This window comes from Sodiomyces alcalophilus (assembly GCF_042370955.1).
Source record: "Sodiomyces alcalophilus JCM 7366 unplaced genomic scaffold ACRALscaffold_1, whole genome shotgun sequence".
NCBI lineage: Eukaryota > Fungi > Ascomycota > Sordariomycetes > Glomerellales > Plectosphaerellaceae > Sodiomyces > Sodiomyces alcalophilus.
The window spans coordinates 4,373,146-4,392,816 of record NW_027263532.1 but is presented as its reverse complement, the minus strand read 5'-3'; the positions used below and the strand labels follow the sequence as shown (position 1 = coordinate 4,392,816).

General features: G+C 53.2%; 6 protein-coding genes across 6 annotated transcripts; 4 read left to right on the top strand and 2 right to left on the bottom strand.

The window, feature by feature from the left end:
• Positions 1 to 63: 63 nt before the first annotated feature.
• ACRALDRAFT_1078620 (uncharacterized protein) lies at positions 64 to 5,035 on the bottom strand. The gene is made up of 4 exons (XM_071018794.1): positions 4,144 to 5,035; positions 3,075 to 4,060; positions 1,984 to 2,998; positions 64 to 1,919 (listed from the first exon to the last, which is right to left on the bottom strand). Exons 1-4 carry the CDS (start codon positions 4,325 to 4,327, stop codon positions 328 to 330), a joined length of 3,777 nt encoding a protein of 1,258 aa, XP_070879834.1. The 5' UTR covers positions 4,328 to 5,035; the 3' UTR covers positions 64 to 327.
• Positions 5,036 to 6,836: 1,801 nt separating this feature from the next.
• Positions 6,837 to 9,828, top strand: ACRALDRAFT_1046041 (uncharacterized protein). The gene is made up of 2 exons (XM_071015432.1): positions 6,837 to 9,220; positions 9,283 to 9,828. The coding sequence occupies exons 1-2, from the start codon at positions 7,100 to 7,102 to the stop codon at positions 9,457 to 9,459; spliced, it is 2,298 nt and encodes a 765-aa protein (XP_070879833.1). The 5' UTR covers positions 6,837 to 7,099; the 3' UTR covers positions 9,460 to 9,828.
• A 391-nt stretch (positions 9,829 to 10,219) lies between these two features.
• Positions 10,220 to 11,338, top strand: ACRALDRAFT_1053599 (uncharacterized protein; the record flags this gene model as incomplete). Its single annotated transcript, XM_071015784.1, has 4 exons — positions 10,220 to 10,236; positions 10,831 to 10,889; positions 10,963 to 11,073; positions 11,139 to 11,338. The coding sequence occupies 4 exons, from the start codon at positions 10,220 to 10,222 to the stop codon at positions 11,336 to 11,338; spliced, it is 387 nt and encodes a 128-aa protein (XP_070879832.1).
• A 447-nt stretch (positions 11,339 to 11,785) lies between these two features.
• Positions 11,786 to 12,286, bottom strand: ACRALDRAFT_2093318 (uncharacterized protein; the record flags this gene model as incomplete). The annotated part of the gene is made up of 5 exons (XM_071022625.1): positions 11,786 to 11,818; positions 11,874 to 11,937; positions 12,023 to 12,050; positions 12,114 to 12,152; positions 12,229 to 12,286. Coding segments are annotated over 5 exons (222 nt in total), but the record flags the coding sequence as incomplete, so codon positions are not given.
• Positions 12,287 to 12,703: 417 nt separating this feature from the next.
• On the top strand, positions 12,704 to 14,781 carry ACRALDRAFT_1078622 (uncharacterized protein). The gene is made up of 3 exons (XM_071018795.1): positions 12,704 to 12,882; positions 12,953 to 13,962; positions 14,020 to 14,781. The coding sequence occupies exons 1-3, from the start codon at positions 12,749 to 12,751 to the stop codon at positions 14,694 to 14,696; spliced, it is 1,821 nt and encodes a 606-aa protein (XP_070879830.1). The 5' UTR covers positions 12,704 to 12,748; the 3' UTR covers positions 14,697 to 14,781.
• A 2,226-nt stretch (positions 14,782 to 17,007) lies between these two features.
• ACRALDRAFT_2024713 (uncharacterized protein) lies at positions 17,008 to 18,730 on the top strand (the record flags this gene model as incomplete). The annotated part of the gene is made up of 3 exons (XM_071020250.1): positions 17,008 to 17,018; positions 17,115 to 17,167; positions 17,217 to 18,730. 3 exons carry the CDS (start codon positions 17,008 to 17,010, stop codon positions 18,728 to 18,730), a joined length of 1,578 nt encoding a protein of 525 aa, XP_070879829.1.
• Between the last annotated feature and the right edge of the window lie 941 nt (positions 18,731 to 19,671).

Here is a 19,671-nt window from a genome sequence, read left to right as displayed (position 1 = left end):
AGTGTCGTCGCGCATCACAGGGAGAGACTCGTCCAGAAGACCACTTACATGGCAAACATTCGAGTAACCGGAAACGCCGCCAAAGGAATTTTCATCCTGAATCCAATTTGCAATGATAGAATGGTATGGTATATATTAGTCCACAAATCATAATAAATGCGCCCTGCCTGTTATGCCATGCATGCCAATAATTGCCGTAGACAAGAAAGACATCTACTGTAAACGAAATGTTTCGTATCAATGCACCAAGATGAAAGAACCCAGACGATCCAAATCAGACCCAAAACAGGAAAACAGAAAAGCAAAAGCGTGGTCAAACTCCCTGCCCTACAATCCCACGGTGACGGTCATGTTATTGCTCAGCACGAGCAGAACCGGCGGCAGATCGTGGCACAAAACTTCCACGTTTGATAGGTACTGCACACTCGCCTCCTCGTCCAGGCACGTCCCCTCGCTAGGGATGGGCAGCGTGGTAAAGAGCACGGCCGTCTCGCTGCTCTGCGACCGCATCAGTTCGTTCAGGATGAGGTGCTGCGCCCTGCTCGGCAGGTCGTTGAACGAGAGCGCCAAGGCCTGCGTCGAGTATGGCGACCCCTCCTCGTCCTCCTCGGGCCACTGCGCGCCGAGCCGATACCCCTCCAGGATATCCGACATGTTCAGCTGCACGTCACTGCGGTCTTCAATGTCGGAAAGTACCGACGATTTGCGCGACCGGAGCGGCGGCTCCGCGAACGTGATGGTGGGTCCAGCTCCGTCGCCAACCGATACCTTGTGTTCGGGAACCGGCCGGCTTGAGAATCGACCCGTCGACGATTGTCGCGAAAAGGTAGGCCGTTCAGGTCGAGATGGTGCCGGCTTGGACTCTTCAGCAAACATGATGGTCGGGCCCGCCGTTTCCTCCACCGTCACTTTGGTCTCAGGTACTGGACGGCTGGAGAACCGAACGGCCGACGACTGACGGGATAGAACTGGTCGTATCGGCGTAGCACTGCCGGAATTGTCCCGTGATGTAGCTTGTTCGGGAAGTTCGGGGAATGTCTCAGCACCGAGTATCCTCCCGCGGACATGCTGCGACGACCGGCCCTGCGACGCGTCCGCGGTCGTCGGGGCTGAGAGCGTGCCGTACGTGGTCGGCATATCGCCAGGGCGATACTCCCTCTTCAGCCTGTCCCGACCTCGTCGACCGGAGAACGCACTGCCCAGAGTCTCAGCGCTGCCGCTTCGTCTCTCCGACAGTAGAGGGCGCCGGACCGCCTCATTTCCACCGTGACTGCTCAGGTCGTCGCCGTCATCTGTGTCCGACTCCGACTCCGAACTCGACTGCCCTTGATCGTCGTCGCTAGGAAGTCTACTCTCGATACCTTCCTCACCTTCGAAGACATCGTCCCCGAGGTGAGACGTATGAATACCCATGTTCACGCCCAACCGCGCCAATCTGGACACCGTGGGCCTTCTTTGCAAGCCGCCGAGATCGATGGTGCCGGACAGGCGCCTGGGGTTGGCTTCGTCCACCGGGACATGGGGGTTGAAAACACCTGCCCGCCCTGCCGTTGACTCGATGATGTTGGCAAGATGCGTCATCTCTTGCGTTGAACCCATGGTCGACATGCGGCCCCGGAATGTCTGCAGTTCGTCCCACCAGTCCTCGTTCTTGAGAACATCGTTGACCACAGTTTCGGTCTCTGTATCATCGGAGCGCCCATTGATGATGTACTCGTAGGTTCTGAGGTCGCCGCATGCCAACCAAAAAACGAGAATCTTCGCATCAATTCTCAGCTTGTCCAACAGAGCCTTTACTCTTGCTCGCTCTTCGGCCACTTCGCTTTCGTATTCGACGAATACAATGACCCGGAGGGTGTAGACCCGTTTCCAGGCCGGTACCGTTTGGAGGATGTACCCAAGCTGCAAAATGAGAGTGTCTTATGTGTCGTCAGTTCGTGTCTATCATCACATATCGCCCTGTATGGTTCATGGGCCTCTTACATGTGTCAAAGTTGGTAGTCAAAACGCTCTTCCCATCAGTGAGAACTTCGGCAGACATCTGGATCGGCCAGAGGTCGATATACTTCTTGGTATTGGTTCCGTCTGGGCGGGGCGTCTCGAGGTTCTGGAAGCCCTTGCCCACAGCCACGTTGAGTTTATGCTTGAGGGCGAGATCTTCCAACATGGTCATGTAGCTAGTGACGCTCATCATGTCTTCGGTCCGGATGACGTCCGTCGGCAGAGACCCTTCCAACAGACGTGCTGACGTGTCGCCGCGTCTCCTTATCGGCCGGGTAGCCTTCCCCTCAGTCTTGGGGGTCGGCCTAGACGTCACGGTGGGAGACATGGGCATCTCGGGGACACGGACGGAAGGGCTGGATTTCCTCAGCTCATCCATGTTATAGAACCCTATCACCGCAATGTTGGGGCGCATTCCGCCAAGTCCGGCCGACAGTATCAGGTTGCGGATGCCCCAGTTAATGGAAGGAGACATGGTGAGCTGGACGAAGGCCTTGATCCTCGACGATTCGGAGATGTACTTGGTCCATGCGGATTGCTGGAGCCGTGCTTCATGTACGCCGCTGTCAAAGTCATCGGTGACGATGACATGTCCCAGAATGTACAAAGACCCTTTCTTCATGGAATTACAAAACTGGATCAGCCTGGTCTGATTCCGCGGGTTGTTGATGAGCAGAATGATCTGCGGTCGCCAGAACTTGATGTGTTCCGGACGCAAGCGGAGCAAGTATTTGCGGACTTGGTGGTAGATCAAGTTCTGCGAGACATCGCCCCATTGCTTGGGTGGACTGAGATAATGAATCAGGGAAAACAGAAAGACGAGCAGGCAGACGGCGAGGGCAGCGTAGGTCCCATTGATAAAGAACATGGCCATGGCCGACATGAGACTGCCGGCAAAGGCAGTCTGCCAGCTGAAGAATTTGAATGCGGGCCGAAAGTTGGGCGCCGAGCCTATCTTGAGCAAGAAACATGCGAGGTTCATGACGAAGAAGGTCATCTGTCGAAAAGGTCAGCTATAACGTCTTTCTCGCCCGTCCAAAGCAACTCCAAAGTCAACACGCATGATAACAGACCTGATAACCCATGGAGATGAACGTGGCAATCTGGTTCAAATTGGCCAACATGGCCAGCTGGGCAATGGCATAAGTGGCGACAACGGCGGAGAAGGGGTCTTCCGCCTTGCCTGTGATCCGAATGGCATCGGCCAAGCCGGGTACGAGCTGGTCCTTGGCAAGGGCTATCAGGAGCTTGGAGGCACCCGTGAGGGCAAGAACGGCGGAGACGAAGGTGACGGCGACCTCGCCGGCGAGAATGAGGGGCGGATAAAGATTGGTGAGAGAGATGATGCTGGGGTTTTGAAGAAGGGACTCCCGGGTGGTACTCGCAGCGAGAGCGAAGACGACGACGAGATAGGAAATAAAAGTGGTCAACATGGCCCACAGAGTACCCTTGGGAATGGCCCTGCTGGGATTGCGCAGATCCCCAGACAGAGAGGCGCCGGCGAAGATGCCCGAGGTGGCTGGAAACAGGATGCCGAACAGATCGCGGAACGTCTCGAGGCCCCGAAAGGCGCCTCCCTGCGTGTCGGGAGCGAAATTCCCGACAAGAGTCCCCAGATTGATACCGGTGAAATCAATGCCGAGAGTCTCGTCGCGGAAGGGAGTCCGGAAGAGGGCCGAAGCAGGAATGCTCAATACCGCGATGGACAGAACGACGAGCAAGCCATTGCTGGCCCGACTCAAGATACCGCTCCCACCCAAGACGATGCCAGTGCAGACGAACAAGGCGGCCGTCTGTATGCCATAGCCAGACCAGAAACCCTGGGGGAAGGCATCTCCCACATACACCCGGATACAGTCAATGAGACCGACGACATTGAGAGCCGCGTTGAGGACCTGGGCCAAGTAAAAAAGCACGCCGATGGAACCGCCAAACTCAGGGCCAAGGGAACGCGAGATGAGGTAGTAGGCGCCGCCACCTTTGACCTCCCCGTTGGAAGCAATGGCGGAGAGGGAGAGCGCCGTCAGAGAATTGATGAAGTATGCGGTGATGAGTAAACCTGATGAGCTCATACGTATGGGTCAGAGAGTCAGTCCAGTATAATATAGGGTATTTCTTCCCCGGAAGTGAGAGGAAACAAACCGATGATGCCCAAGAGGCCAACTTGGCCGAGGATTAAGCCAAAGCGCAGAAACATTAAAATGCTGAAGATGTTTAAGCAGACGGGAATATAGACGCCCGAGACTACACCGAGCTTGGTGGCGGGCCGTGCCTGCTCCATGGCAGCAGAGCTGGGACGCCGTTTGACGTCGCTAGGCCCAGGCATTTTACACGCAGTTGCTATGAGGATGGGAAATCAAAAGAGGGGAAGCAGGGAGACGCCACGGAAAATAGAAACTTGGATCAGGAAGATGGATCAAAAGGGACAGCCTCCCAACCGCTTAAACCAAAATCTCCACCGTTCCCGCATAACACATCGTATCTGGTGACGACAGACGGGCCTCCTAGGCTTGAAGCAAGCAGGTGAGGGGAGAAGAAAGGTGGCGGGGGAGGACGCGGAGAGAGAAGCGTGGTGTTTTGCGTTGATACGCCAGCACCAACGAAGACTTTCGGACGACAAAGCCAAGGAAGGAAGGAAGGATAAATTGCGGCTGGAGCGAAACAGCCAGGACGGGAGTCGGAGGTCCGAAACAGATGGCGGACGAGCGACAACGGTCGAGACGGTCGCTCTCAAGGCTAGTGTAGCAAGCCCAGCATGTGAGGAGGCAAAGAGCGTGAGACTCCTAGGTCGCTACGAGTCGAGTAACGGAGATCAAGACGCCAAGGACCACATGCCAAGGATTGAAGATGCTGAAGGTGCACAAGTTGGGGATTACATAGTTGTATGTTGGATATCCAGTGGAGAGATTGTGCTACGGGGGACGACGGGGACCATGGCCAAGGTTGTACACTAGCACCTAAAACAAAGGTCCAGCAAAGTGGGGGTTGGCAGTATTAGGCGGTATGGGGTAGGCGAGGCGGTGGGCAGTGGTTGCCTGTGCAGCGTAATTAGTACCGTATGTAGATAGAAATCACATACTGTATAAGGCGCCTGAGACGGTACGGATACGTACTTCGTACAAATGGGAGAAGGGATGAAGGAATGAACAGCCAAAGGGAGCAAAGGGAGAGAGGGCAGGGAGAGACAGAAACGTCAGCCAAGAGTCCTGCTCAGCTCACGAGATCTCTTCTGCTACTAGCCATGCAGGTTGCAACCAGATGACAGGGACTCGACTCGAGAGATGCAGTCGCACGGCATCTGATTTTAGTGCCCATCTGCCAATCCCCAGGTGATGGGCGTGGGGGAAAGGGAAAGAAGGATATCAAGGAACCAAAGAAAAGAGCTAAGATCGATACTCAGGTAACCCAAAACACGATTGACTCGACGCTGAAGAATATTTTGTGCTTCGGTTCGTCAGATCGGATCAGACGTTATACGAATAGGAGGTTGGTGTGCGATCGATGGTGGAGGGGATGTCTTTCGTGCCAGTACCTACCCGGGTGAAGGGGCGGTTTCGACATTAGCAGAAAAGGCGAAAAAGTGCAGACATACTGTCTTAGCAGGACATAATTACACAAGACTGGTATGACTATTTTTAATATATAACCTGTTAGTATTATTAATAGCTTCTAACTAAAATTATCTTATATATAGAATTAATGTTTGTAAAATACTCTGTTATTTTAAAAAATCTTTTGATTTCTATAACATCTTATATAGTATAATATTTCTAGTAGAAAATATTATATAAGGCTAAATATTTATAAATATTATAATATTAATTAATAATAGATATAATGCTTAGTATTACCTGCCTATATTTTAGTTAAATTATAAGTATACTTATATATTAGAAATATACTTTCTATACTAATAGATATTATAATAATAAAAGGTTTATTTATACTATATGTTTATATAGAAATAGTCATAGCATAAGACATACTATTAGGACAGACATGATTCTAACGAAAACAGTTCTCTATTATATAACTTCTGACTAAGCCGATATCGAGGTTCAAGAATCATTTCCATAACACATATCTAACAAAAATAGAGTAGTGCGACCCTGCTAACATAATTGCCAAACCCCCCCTTCCCCCGGGTAGGTACATAGCACATGAAGCTCAAATACCGCACGAAAGAACCAGATAAGATTCCTAGCCGAGTCTGCGCTCATACGTAGCCCAAGTTTTCCATGTTCCCGCTTCTGAACTCTCACTGCCGCGCGTTAAAGCGATGCAATCATACTGTCAACATATGAGTAAAAAAGCGGTAGCAGCTACTAGTATTCTTCCCAGGGCACTACTTAGTACACTAGGTACTTCGTACGGTCCCCTCAGGAATTCCACCCGTTTTAAACGTTTTAAACGTTGACTTGCCGCCTAATAAACACATGCCCACCAGAACCGCTATATCGGCGCCATTTAAGACCCTCCCCCAGATACTTTGGGACGGTATCGCCATGCATGTACTCGGTACATCATTCAGAATTTCTAGCTAAGCCAAGCCACCTGGGTTACCTCAATTTCCAGTGTGTTTCCACCATCTCGTTAGGTACCTTATCAACAGTAGGTACCCAACATAAGTATTTATGCCCATACGGTACCTGAGTACAAGGCGTTGACCATAAACGACCCCTGGCACCAAGTCACAAGACCTGCGTCCAAGCTTCGCCTCACGTCACGGGTTCCGATATGCCTATCGGCCAAACAGAGGCTTCCGTTATAGTCAAGTGTCTCTCGGGTCACGATAACCTCTCCTTATCTATCTCTACCTACTGTACATATGAGGTTGATAGGTATTTCCTCTCCCTTCTCCTTAGGCGACATCAGCTAGCCCATCTTCCTTTTTCTTCTTCGGCCTCCTGGTACGCAAGGCCTGTCTTGCTCTCTTGACTCGTTGCTAACCAGATCTCTGTCGTTTTCCAAACCAGGCTGGCCCACCACTTGACATCCTACGGCGGCCTCTGTTCTACAACGCTCCTTCCTACCCTTTCCTCCTAGATCACAATCCAGAATGGGATAGGGTCTTCTCCATACCATCATCGACTTCAGAATGACCTCCCCCTCTCGAGACCCCGTCAGCATACCTCGTTCCTCCTCGCCCTCCTCCAACGCGAAGCAGTACTCGTCTACCCCGCGATCCGATGTCACCGCCCGCCTAGCCGCCCCAGTCAACTCCCAACACGTCGGTTCGCCCTATTCGACTACGGGCTCTCCCGTGTCGCGGTCCGCCGATGGCCTCACCTCGAGCAGTACCACGCCCTTGGCCGGCACCGAAGGGGTAGGGAGCTTCGCCGCGAATGGTCCGGGAATCTCTGCCCTGGCAGCCGCCCTTTCCAACTCGCTCGGTGTCTCTCCTCCCAAGTTCGGCACGCCGCCCGTTCGCTCGACCACCCCGCCGCCCGCCCAGCCCACCTCCTCCGGCGCGTCCGCCCACCAGCTTTCCGGAAGCCCGCACACCAACTACGGCTCCTTCGGCTCGCGTAGCCGCAACGGCGCAGTCTATGAGGACCCCGAGATCGTTAAGCGCCATCTCGTACTGCCCTCGAACATCACTTCCGAAGGCTCCAGCGTTATCGACGGCGCCAAGGGAAAACAGCCCGCGGATGATGTGGCCTGCGCGGGGCTGCACGACGAAGAGTTTTCCAGCTTCCGTCTACAGGGCGGCGACGTCACCCGACCCATCTACAAGTGGACCGAGACCGAGTCGAGAAACAAGGTGCAACGGAGCAAGAGCTTTAGCGTCTCCCGCCCCGATCCGGAAAACGAGGTGCTCGATATCAATGCCATCAGGGTACCTGGCGGCTTCAGGAGGAACTACCTGAGGAGATCAGCGAAGAACCCTCTGGGCGAGCAGAACACTTCAGAGGAGGGCGACGAAGACCACCAGCGGCCGAGGCTTCTGACCTCTAGTTTCCTCGAGTTCCTGTCCATCTATGGCCACTTCGCCGGCGAGGAACTCCAGGAGGACGACGAGGCCCTCCGTCCGGGCGAGTACTTCTCATCCGGTGCTGAGGACGACGAAGAGTACGAGACCGACGACGGGAGCGAGGATGATCGGGAACCTATGGAGGACAGCGCTCTGTTGACGCCCTCCCTTCGGAGGAGGCGGCGGAAACCGCGTGGCGGCAGCGGCACCAACAGTCCCATGGGCGCCGCTCTCCTCCTGCTCAAGTCCTTTGTCGGTACCGGTGTTCTATTCCTCCCACGGGCCTTCCTGAACGGCGGCATGCTCTTCGGGAACATCGTCCTCCTCGGGGTCGCGGCCCTGAGCTACTACTGCTTCGTCTTGCTCGTCAGCACGCGTCTCAAGGTCAAGGGGTCCTTTGGCGACATCGGAGGGATACTCTACGGCAAGTGGTTGAGGACCTTGATCTTGTTCTCCATTGTGCTGAGCCAGATCGGTTTCGTCGCGGCATACATCGTCTTCACCTCGGAAAATTTGCAGGCTTTCGTCCTGGCTGTGACCGGTTGTGAGACGTTCATGGAAACGAAATGGTTTATCCTGATGCAGATGGCCGTCTTCATGCCCTTCTCCCTCCTGAGGGATATCGAGAAACTCAGTTTCACCGCCCTCATTGCCGATGCGTTCATCCTCGTCGGCCTTGCCTACCTACTCTACTACGATATTCTCACTCTAAACACCAATGGCCTGGCCGACATCATCATGTTCAACAAAGACAACTGGACCCTCTTCATCGGCACTGCCATCTTCACATTCGAAGGCATCGGTCTGATCATCCCCATCCAAGAGTCCATGTCGCACCCCGAGAAGTTCCCCCGCGTCCTGTTCGTCGTCATGGTCATCATCACCGCCCTCTTCACCGTCATGGGCGCCGTCTCTTACGCCGCGTACGGCTCCAAGACGGAGACGGTCGTGCTGCTGAATCTGCCGCAGGACAGCCGGCTTGTCAATGGAGTCCAACTCCTCTACTCGGCCGCCATCATGCTGTCGACCCCGCTGCAGCTCTTCCCGGCCATCCGCATCACCGAGAACGGTCTATTCACGAAGAGCGGCAAATACAACCCGTACATCAAGTGGCAGAAAAACCTATACCGTTTTTGCTTCGTACTCATGTGCGGCGTTATCGCCTGGGGCGGCGCCGATAGCTTGGACAAGTTTGTCGCCCTCGTTGGCAACTTTGCCTGCATCCCGCTCGTTTTCATCTACCCGGTACGTTTTCTCTTTCCCTTTTCTCGTCCGGTCATTGGGAGCCAATTGCTAACAAAATATAGCCCATGCTCCACTACCGTGGTGTCGCGAGAAACCGGTTCTGGCGAGTGTCGGACGTGTTGCTCTGCATCTTTGGCTTCATAGCCATGGCATACACAACTACCCTAACAGTTGTCAGTTGGGCCAGCGGTCCTTCTGGACCGACCCTTCCAGGACATTGTGATCCCCAGGGGCATTAGAAGTTTGCATCTAGAGTTGGGAATCCCAAGGTCCCTGCATATCTACCGGGAGAAAGATAGCAACTGCTTGTTGATATTGATGCATCATTTCTAGGCGAGAGAATTGCGTGGATTGGTATATACCATGGAGGCGTCAAGGCAGCATTAACTGATGAGATTCGGATTGTCTGCGGATGTGTTATAGAATGCTGTCGGACTATTAGAAGGACAGAGAGATTCCTGCAATTGTCCATATGAACTTTAGACTCATAGCAAGTATAGTAGCATGCATTTCTTTGCATTGTCTTTATTACAAAACAGCGGGTTGAGTCTGAGAATACACAGTGTGAGTCCTTCATGTACAATAAACCGTACTGTAGAATATACGCCACAATGATGTGGCTGGTGGGGAATCTATTCCAACAGATTTGTCCCAGTCAACATCCTTTTGATCGTGGCTGTATTGGATTGACTGAGCACCTTCAGAATTCCACTCCAGTGACCGATTTCCAGACTTTCCCTACCTTCTCCTTTGGGTCCAAGTCTTATCCTGGAGCCTAGTCCATGCCCACTCCAAGTCTTGCCACTGAGGTCTGACTTGAACCTCAAACTTCAGAAGACTATCTCCAAGTCACCTTTGCCGTACCTGAAGGGTTCCCCTAACTACCATCCTCCGGTGCGTATATATCGTCTAATAAGAGGCGTATGTTCTTATTGAAAGCATAACGCTTACACGTCAAGTCTAGCTTAATTACCAGAAGGTGTCGGACCTGCCTCCAAGATGAACGCTCCAGACCGGCAAGTGAACCCTCTTTATTCTATCACACGCGTCGTTCCACCGTTATCTGCCACTATCATGGGCAAAGAGCATTGCCTATAGATCAGGCCCTGCTTTCTCTAGTCGATACAGTTCTTGTCATTCTTTGTCGACGGTTTCTCAGTATGCGCTCACCGGCAGCCTGCACTTTGCAAGGCATGCTGAAAGGAAAAATGAGACGTTTGGCTGTGCCCTCCGCCTGTTTTGGGATGTGCTGCAGCCGGATGACTTATGCCATCGGCCGACCTCCATGGTCTTCACAGCAACAGTTTGGTCTATTTGGATCTCTGGCAACGCCTTAGCCGTCCTCTTCTCCTCCTTTCACGCCTCAGAGCAATCCCTCAGACCTCCCTCGACTCTCCTGACACCCACAATACCTCCCCATCATACTGCCTTCAATCCTACAACCTCACCAAGCACATATCGCCAATCGCCTGCCACCATGAGACCTGACAAGCTCAAGCCCTCTTCGGATTTTGGTGAAGCCGTTTTGAACCAGCCTACGCCGTGATTCTTTCTACTTGGTTTTCTTGCTTGTCTTGACTTTATAAGGTTGACTAACTTTTCATCAACAGCTTCGAGCTCTTCGTTCTCGGTCCCGACGAGAAGAAGATCGATGAGCGTCCCGTTGCCTGTTCGTGTTTCCCCCAACACCCCTACTGTCTCCCCATTCCACGGAGCCGACAACCTGACATTGTACATCGCAGCCATGGCCAACACCTCGGACTTTCTCGTCAAGAAGGAGGACCATACTCTGGGCAATCTCCTCTCTGAGCATCTCAAGATGCACCCCCAGGTTCTGATGGCTGGTTACAAGGGTGAGTGTCCATACTTTCTACTTCCCTCGCTTCACATTTCCAAGCGCTAAGGCGTACGTTGATAGTGCCGCATCCCAACGTCCCCGAGATGTTCCTCCGCGTCCAGACCAACGGCGAAATTACCCCCAAGGAAGCCGTCGTTAGCGTCCTCAAGGATTTGCTGAAGATGTTCTCCAACCTCTCGCAGGAGTTCATTCGAGAATTTGAACTCCGTCGGGTCGTCGAGGCTCGTCGCAACGATGACGCCAACCCGGGCCATGGCTAATCTGTCTTCTTCTTTTTTCTGCCCGATCCATTGTCGACCTTGGGTACCTGGTATGCGGACAATCCTATGGCGTTCGGGGAGTTCGGTGGCCTAGCAAGGCCGCGAGGCAAAATATGCGTCTTCGCTGGTTCATTACTTCGTCCGAGGTGATCTTTTCTATAGTGCAAAAGAAACTATCTGAAGCTTCTACTGCTACTCTGGGGACTAACGTGGGGTGTGATTTACATGGATTGCCCGCACAGATTCTCTGGCACTTTTGGTGTGAATCATAATCATAAGATGGACTACCTAAAGCCTTTAGCAAAACGTCGTACACCCCGACGCCCCGACGGACCGTAGAAGCCTAAGTGCCAGACGACTGGTACGGCGCACGTCTTGAAACGAGTAATCACCAGAGGCTTTCGAAGCTGCTATCACCTCCGCCATTACTAGAGCAGAATCAAGCTGTCACGAGATCGGTCCCTCGCCTCCAGGGATTAACTGCAATCGAAAGTCAGCGTCCTGGGCGGTTCATGATGGGACCACCATCCCTTACCATGCAGATGTTGTTCCCGTTCAGTAGAATTTTGGGAAGCTTAACGTGTTGGCCAGAGTAGTCGCTAAAGAAGCAAATGATGGTTAGCCCACGCCAGCGCGATCCATTGACCCGGAATGTTACTGCGGACGACGCAGGGGCAGTCCTACAATTCTGTGACATCCTCTAGGACCATGTCTAAGTCGAAGGTTAGCAGGCCGGAGCTTGTATTCATTGAGATATGGGCAAGCTGATACTTACTGACGTAGTCGTCGAATCCTACGAGCGTTCCGCTAAATTCTGCAAGACGAAGATGTTAGCCGTGGACTCTAGCATGCCTCAGCTAGATTCATCGGCCTGATTCGGATAGCCATACCCTTGTCGCCCTTCATGATGACCCATATCCTTGAGCCAACGCACTTGTCGATGAGCTCTGTTCTTTTGTTAGTGATTTTCCTGCTAATTACTCAGACAGTCGGGTTTGGTGGCAGTACCAAGGGGGAGAAGTTGTGCGGCCATGTCTGTCGGGAGCCTCCTTCGGAGTGAGTGATATATAAGGGCTAGTATGGTTTGTAGGGACGATTCACCGGCCCAAGCTAATGAAAATGTGCGCGCTCCTCAGATCCGGTTGCTTTATATCTGACAATATTCCGCTGAATCCCAGGTCGCCTGCCAACTTGATGCCGGAACAAGCTTCCAGTGAGAGACATACGAGGTACAGTACAAACATCCAAGCAAGAGCGACACAGAAAGTCATGTGATTCCGCGCGTATGACTAAGCAGACACTTGTCAACTCCAGCCTCCCGCCATCAGCCCTCCCACGTTTATGTAACTCCCCGCTTGACCCCCTCAATGCGTTGACGCGTCTGCCCAGGACCTTTCACACTCTCACGTCATGCCACTGGGTCGCCATGGCACTCGGTCGGCGAAACAACTTCTTCTGCGGCATCAGAAGTGCGTAACCCTCGGCGAGAAGGCCAACGGCCTGCCACGATGCCGATTCTATTTCAACCGCGCACGACTATCCAGGTACGTTTCCCGATATCGGCGCGTAAATAGAAGGAAGAGTCTTGCTGAGTCGACCCTATACGGAGTCTAGGAATCATTCTCTGCAAATGGGCGCTTATCCTCTCAATCAAGTATGGCATCGCTCGCGGGGCATCGTGTTCAGCCAGAAGCGACAGCAGGTCGTCGTGACTCACTCTGCCATCGGGAATGACTTGGGCGCATCCGCCACGATCCCGTATCCAGCGAGCCAAAAGGAACTCGGGCATGATCGCCGAATTGAGACGGAGGACGATTTCGACGTGGAAACCGCATCTTTCACCACTGCCCCCGAATACAATGACGAGACCCTTCCACCAAGTGGACAACCCCAGGTGGACCGGGATATCCAGACTCTCTCCGACGAGTCAACCGCTACGAACGAGCCGAAGGACAAGACCATCTTCGATTGCCCTCCCGTGACAAGTCTAGAGTTCAGCATACCCGAAGAGGTGTTTGAAAAGGCCAAGAATGCCCAGGAGGGCTCGATGGAATCATTTTGGTCGTATACTCTTTACCAAAACCACAAGTCCGAAGTGGAAGACCGTGGGGTCAAGGTTCACTACTGTAAGAGCAGGGACACAATGGAACGGGTATGCAAGTACTTTGTGGACGAGAAAGTCATCGGGTTTGACCTCGAGTGGCAACCGGAGGCGAATAGGTTTTCAGGACCGCGTCGGAACGTGTCTCTGATCCAGATGGCCAGTCCTAGTCGCATTGCGCTCTTCCATGTCGCCCTCTTCCCGAAAACCGACACGGAACTGGTGTCTGCCACGTTCCGGCAGATCATGGAGGATCCTGATGTGAGCAAGGTCGGAGTGGCCATAAAGGGGGATGGCACGCGCCTACGTAACTATTTGGGCGTTGCGGTGAGGGGCCTCTTCGAACTAAGCCACTTGTACAAACTCGTCAAGTACTCCGCTTCGGGTGACGTCCACCTCATCGATAAGAAAGGCGTCTCACTGGCGAGACAGGTCCAGGAGTGTCTGGGGCTGCCCATGTTCAAGGGCCAGGATGTTCGATCCAGCAACTGGGCCCAGCCCCTGAACATGGCTCAGATTGGTTGTAAGTGGCATTCTCTACATCACGAGGCGCTCGGAGCTTGATAGTAACCGAGCTCAGATTCCGCATCCGACGCATATGCTGGCCTTCAGTTATATCATGTGCTCGACGAGAAGCGTCGAACGCTCGACCCTGTGCCTCCTTTGCCGTACCATGCCGAACTCAACCAGCCGATCCGCCTGGCCGAGGGCACAGCTGTTTCTACAACCGAGGATGCGGCCGAGGTGGTTGAGGCAGAAGAAACCACCGCAACGGTGGCGACGGCGGCGACGAACACTACATATTTGTCAAGTGTTCAACAGACGGTCCGGGTAGAAGTGAACGGCGGAAATGGGATCACGCCATCAGAGTCAAGTAAACGCCGACTGTCGGCACCATCGTCGTCGGTCGCGAAGCGGCAGAGAGACGGCCGGGTATTGGCAGCAGAGGCACAGGTCGCGTCTTATCGCGTTTCCCATGCCACTAGCCGTGCAACCAACGCGCAGCTTCGATCTTATTACATGTGGCACGACAATGAAGGTCTCGAACCCGCGGAAATAGCAAGACTTCTTCGTGACCCCCCGCTGCAGACCAATACGGTCGTGGGTTATATACTAGAGTCCATCAGGCTCCAGGGGCTGGCGTTTGACAAGGAGAGACTGCGGGACGAAGTGCTCAATCTCGTGCCGAACGAGGTACGGGAAAAGAAGTATGCGAAACTTGTCAAGGAAACTGACGAAGCAGATAAAGCACGGTGACTTTGAGTAGGAATTTTTATTTACGCTATAGATACCCGGAAAGCTTAGACTAGTTGGAACAGCGAGCGCCCGTCACCAATTCCATTACGGAATACAAAGCTTCACTGGCCAGGGTGCTTCGCAGTATCACGGTCAGTTGTGAGGCCTGGGGTTTCAGAACATGAAATCCTAAACCCCCGTGTAAAGTAGTACGATCCGCGTGTGGACATTTTCACGCGTGTCGGTCGTACTAAGAAAGTAGTCAGACAAACTGGATCAGATTCTTCAACCCAGTTGCTACGTTGTAGAAACCCCATCCACTGCCGGTAGACCTGCAGAGAAATGAGGTCCCACGATGGGCGAGGCGTGTGTGCGATGACGATGTACATGCAAACATGAGCCAGAAGGTATTTGCCGGTGTCTTTGAACGGTCATGGTACACATGTGCCACCAGGGATCGTGCCAGCCTTTTACTCCAAGATGCTACGCGTGTATAGTTTCCAATGTGGCCAGCACTCAGGTGGCCGTGGCAATTAGTAGGGAGAGAATGAAGTCACTGGTCTTCCATAGCGGTTGGTAGGAAAGATGGAGGCTGGTGTTGGTCTCACATCGTGTCGATGATAAGGTCGACTCGAAGCGACTCGACTTGATGCCACCTTGGAGCTCTCCCCATATGAGAGAAGCGGTGAAGTTGCCTGTCCATGGTGTTACCGAGTCCATCGTATGAACATTAAAGTCTCTTAGGCCAGAGCTTCTTTCATGTCGACTACTAATTCAGGCCGCTTAGTGTTGCTTAGACTCCCGTAGTCTACTCGTATAAGTTGGTCTGGCATTGGTTTTGATGCTAATAGCGATGAGACTTGCTTGGAGGCTGGACTTGGTCCCAGGGACTCTAAAGCTTCCCCTGAAAGTCCAGTAAACCTCCGAGTCAAACAGATACTTCGAGACCTTTGGGGGATTACTAGGCAATTCCGTGAAATTCATCAAAACCTTCGAAGTATGACGATCTTCAAGCTGCCACTTGGACCAGCATAAATGATTAATAATAATAGCCATGCGTTTCATTTTATGCCGCGTTACTTCATCATATCATGTCACGTACAGAGTACATCGTATTCTGCCCCTATAAAATGACTCGTCCAAGCCCTAGGCTCAGCTCGCTCATTTCCGCTGGGTCTTTTGCTGTGCCCAGTGGCGCCCTACACAGCTTCTCCGGTTGCTTGGTAATCCCCCCTTTTTATCTGGGTGCCAGGAACGTCTCCATCAGCTGAATCGCTCTGCACGGGGTTATTGAGGTAGCCTTAATTTACGCTATGATGAAAACAACTGATAGTAATCAAGACAAGGGGGAAAAAGTACACACACGTAGTGATAAAGATGGCGTAAGGTAATTTGAACGTCGATTTCTTCGAGAGGATTAATCGCATGCAAGGAAATAGAATCGTAAATGTCTCCGTCATTACACCGGGCAAGGTACACTACAACGTACTTCGTACCTGCGGTACGTTGTACGGTAGGTGTCTGTTAGCCTATTAGGGGTTGGGTATCACTGCGGGATCCAGGAACTGCCGCCCACTTCCGTATTCCGTGACTCTACCCCTTTTATTTCGCGAGAAAGTATAGTGGGCTGTATCATCTCCCAGCGCCATCACCTTAGTGGTCAAAAATCCACCCAGCGCGCAGACTGCCCTCCAGTCGGCCTAGTGTACCTGCCTATTCGTAAGTCCAACGTACATATTACGGAATTACGGGGTCTTCCTTCCACAGCCTGGTCTCCAACACGGCGGATGCGCGACGGGAACTCAAAATTCCGCCATCGAACGAATCACCAGCATCTCTTCCCTTTACTAGTCCATCAACTTCACTCGTTACCACTTTATTGGCACATTAATATATTCAAACATCAGAAAACCGCTGTTTCTTTTATTTCGTTTTGCCTGGCTCCGCGTCTGGCCGTTATAATCAAACAGCACAGTCATTCGTTCCTTCGTCATTTCGACTTTTGACGGGAGACTTAGCAGAACTCTACTCTCTGCTGGATACACAGGGAGGTGCATTCCACCGCCAATCTCTTCCGCCACCTCTTCCACCAGTCTCCGTCGCGGTCACAAGGAAACATTCGGTTCAGCTTCGTTGATTCATCGCTCGTTCGTTCCGCCTAGCCTCCTTTTCAGTCGTTTACCAACTTTTATTCGAAACAGTCGTATCAGCCCACCTCTTATTTTCACCGATTCGACTTCTTTTTCCTAACCCTTTTTATTCCCCTTCTGTCTTCTCCCAATCGCATTTTTACCCTTACTATCCGGCCTGGTGGCCTCCATCGACGCCCATCATGGCGTTCTCGTAAGTTTACGCCTTCATGCTCGCCTGCAGGTGCTGATCTGCCTGCTCGGCGGATTACCTTGGCTCGAATATTGACGGCGGTATGCCTCTTGATAGATTTAGTCACGCCTTGCGCTCCGTCTGGCATACCATGACCAGCTACGATCGACGTACGTTCCGACTACCTATAGGGAGAAGAATATCCACTAACCATAACAGACGCAACCATCGACTCGCCATACCGAACCGGACGCCATGCTCCTCTCGTCAGCAATCGAAACAGCGTCCTCACATCTGTCGCCACAGCCACCGATTCACACACAAATATCGCGTCTCCGTATCTCGACGAGAATGGCCACTCCCAGTTCAACGGACCGGGCTCCGTTTCCCCATACACACCTTCGAGTCCCGCTCCTTATTCGCCCGGGATGAGGTCACAATCCGCTCGACGGGAAAGCCAGGCCGACGGCTTCGAGATGCAGAACTCCGGCGATGTTCCCATGCAGTCTTTCGAGGACGGCGTGCCCCCACCACCTCCCGTCACCCACTCGTGGCGTAAGATCGATGAGTGGGCCGAAGAGCACTATCCCGAGCTCTACGACCAGCTTTGTGAAGGGGCTACTCACAATGACCTCAACGAGCTGGAGCACATGCTCGACTGCACACTTCCTCAGGATGTACGCGACTCTCTCATGATCCACGATGGTCAAGAACGCTGGGGAACCCCGACGGGCATCATCTTCGGCTCCATGCTCCTCGACTGCGAGGAACTCGTGCAGGAATGGGAGACCTGGCGCAAAGTGAATCAACAGTATCTTCTCGATACCGCCGGTCCCGTGCCCGCAGCTCCTCCCAGGCCTCCGGGCGGCAGCAGTCAGGCATCCTCGTCGACGGCTCCCCCCGGCCCGAAAGGCCCCAATAATCCGGCCTGGCGACAGGACCTCCTTTCTCGTCAGGATTCGGTGCCTCCCGGTGCTATTCAAAAGACGTACGCCCACCCAGGTTGGATTCCGCTTGTGAGGGACTGGGGTGGCAATAACCTAGCCGTCGACTTGGCCCCTGGTCCCAAGGGGAAATGGGGCCAGATTATCCTTTTCGGCCGCGACTATGACACGAAGTACGTTGTGGCTCGCTCCTGGGCGCACTTCCTTGCCATCGTGGCAGACGACCTCAATAGCGGCAAATGGTTCGTGGACGAAGAGACCAATGAGCTCAAGCTCCGGGAGTTCAAGGAGACACGGGTAGAGCCCCCCTACTTCAGCATCCTGCGGTGGCGCATGGATCAGAAGCACGGCCGCACGGCCGCGAAGCGGAGATCTCTCGCGCCTCCTAACCGGACATCGCCCGTGGGGTCGCGCTCCAGCTCGCCCTATGCTAGCCCTACCGAGCCCTCGAACCCCGAGCCCCGGGGCCGGTCTATGCAGCGGCTCAGTGGCTCGAGTCCGCTTGCCAGTCCGCGGCCCGGTGTGGGGAAGCCGAGTCCGCTGGCACGCGTGACCGAGGAGACATCTCTGCCTGAACTGGGAGGTGGCAGCTTAAAACCCCCCAACCTAGTTGAGCTGGAAACCCCTCGTCCCAGTGAAGACAACGTCAAGCAAACCACGTCCCAGGCGTCTCTTCTGCCTGGCTCCGACTCCAACGAGGACAAGGGCAAGGAAATTGCGTCTCCGCCAACCAGCGGGAACAAGGGGACCGAAGCGGCATCCGAACCGATGAAAGAAATCGAAATCTGAAGGAGCGCTGCGGCCCCAGATACGACACGGAATGACGACATGGATTTTCCGCGTTTGGTTCTATGGGCGTTGCCTCACAGGTTGGAGGCGACTCTTTTATGTTCAACAATTATCGGAGAGGAGTTTGCGGCGTCCGAGGCTCGATCAATCATGACTGCATGTCGGAGGGTGGATAAGCAGGCTGACAAGATCACGCCATACTTTCTTACACTTCCAATCCTGGGGTAGGCGGCCGAGGGTTGCCACGGCTTGGTACACTCGCTTGGGAGGCTTCGGTCTCATTTGGCTTCGTTTTTGACTCTACTTCCCATCAGCACATATCTTTGTGGAGTGCTCCCGACAATCGCGCAGTCCTCCGGTCGTTTCTTCCCTTTCTCTCTTTTTCCCTTCTTTTTCTTCCTTTTTTTTGGCATCCATTTCCGAGTCCTCAGCGAACTTGTCCATAGCTGCCGGGTCACTTTGTCCCAGGCACAACCTTGCCTACCTATAATCGGCATCGAGGACCCGACTAAGCCCTCGCGGGCACTTTCTCACGGCCCTGTAGCCGCGTCTGAGCTGGTCAGGCTGATGTTCATGGCTGTTCAATGGCCTGAAGAAAGCCGTTCGTGGATTGGGACGGATGATGGAGGGGTTGAGCGTCTTGAGCCAGGTCATTCGGAGCAGTAATGGCCAAGTGCCCTGTGATACCGTTGTACACTTAGAGCAATGCGTTCTTGTTTATTTCTACTGCAAGCCACAATGGCGACCCCAATGTATACCATGCGCCCACAAGGTTCTTGCTCGACTGCTGAACGGTGGAATGTTGCGTTCGAGATACGAGATACGAAACAACAATCTTCCCCCTCAAGGAAATTTAAAACACTGTACTAGACGAGGTCAACAAACCAGACGAATGAGAACTGACTGCCGGACTAAAAAGAACGTGTCGAGGCCTTGAGCGT

Excerpts from the sequence above, each read along its gene's own strand:
- ACRALDRAFT_1078620 (XM_071018794.1), bottom strand. The coding sequence starts at position 4,327 with ATGCCTGGGCCTAGCGACGTCAAACGGCGTCCCAGCTCTGCTGCCATG. Across the intron at positions 4,061-4,143 it reads TGGCCTCTTGGGCATCATCG|GTTTACTCATCACCGCATAC; the intron begins GTTTGTTTCCTC and ends TGAGCTCATCAG. Across the intron at positions 1,920-1,983 it reads GACTACCAACTTTGACACAT|ACACTCTCATTTTGCAGCTT; the intron begins GTAAGAGGCCCA and ends ACGACACATAAG.
- ACRALDRAFT_1046041 (XM_071015432.1), top strand. The coding sequence starts at position 7,100 with ATGACCTCCCCCTCTCGAGACCCCGTCAGCATACCTCGTTCCTCCTCG. Across the intron at positions 9,221-9,282 it reads CGCTCGTTTTCATCTACCCG|CCCATGCTCCACTACCGTGG; the intron begins GTACGTTTTCTC and ends AACAAAATATAG.
- ACRALDRAFT_1078622 (XM_071018795.1), top strand. The coding sequence starts at position 12,749 with ATGCCACTGGGTCGCCATGGCACTCGGTCGGCGAAACAACTTCTTCTG. Across the intron at positions 12,883-12,952 it reads AACCGCGCACGACTATCCAG|GAATCATTCTCTGCAAATGG; the intron begins GTACGTTTCCCG and ends TACGGAGTCTAG. Across the intron at positions 13,963-14,019 it reads GAACATGGCTCAGATTGGTT|ATTCCGCATCCGACGCATAT; the intron begins GTAAGTGGCATT and ends AACCGAGCTCAG.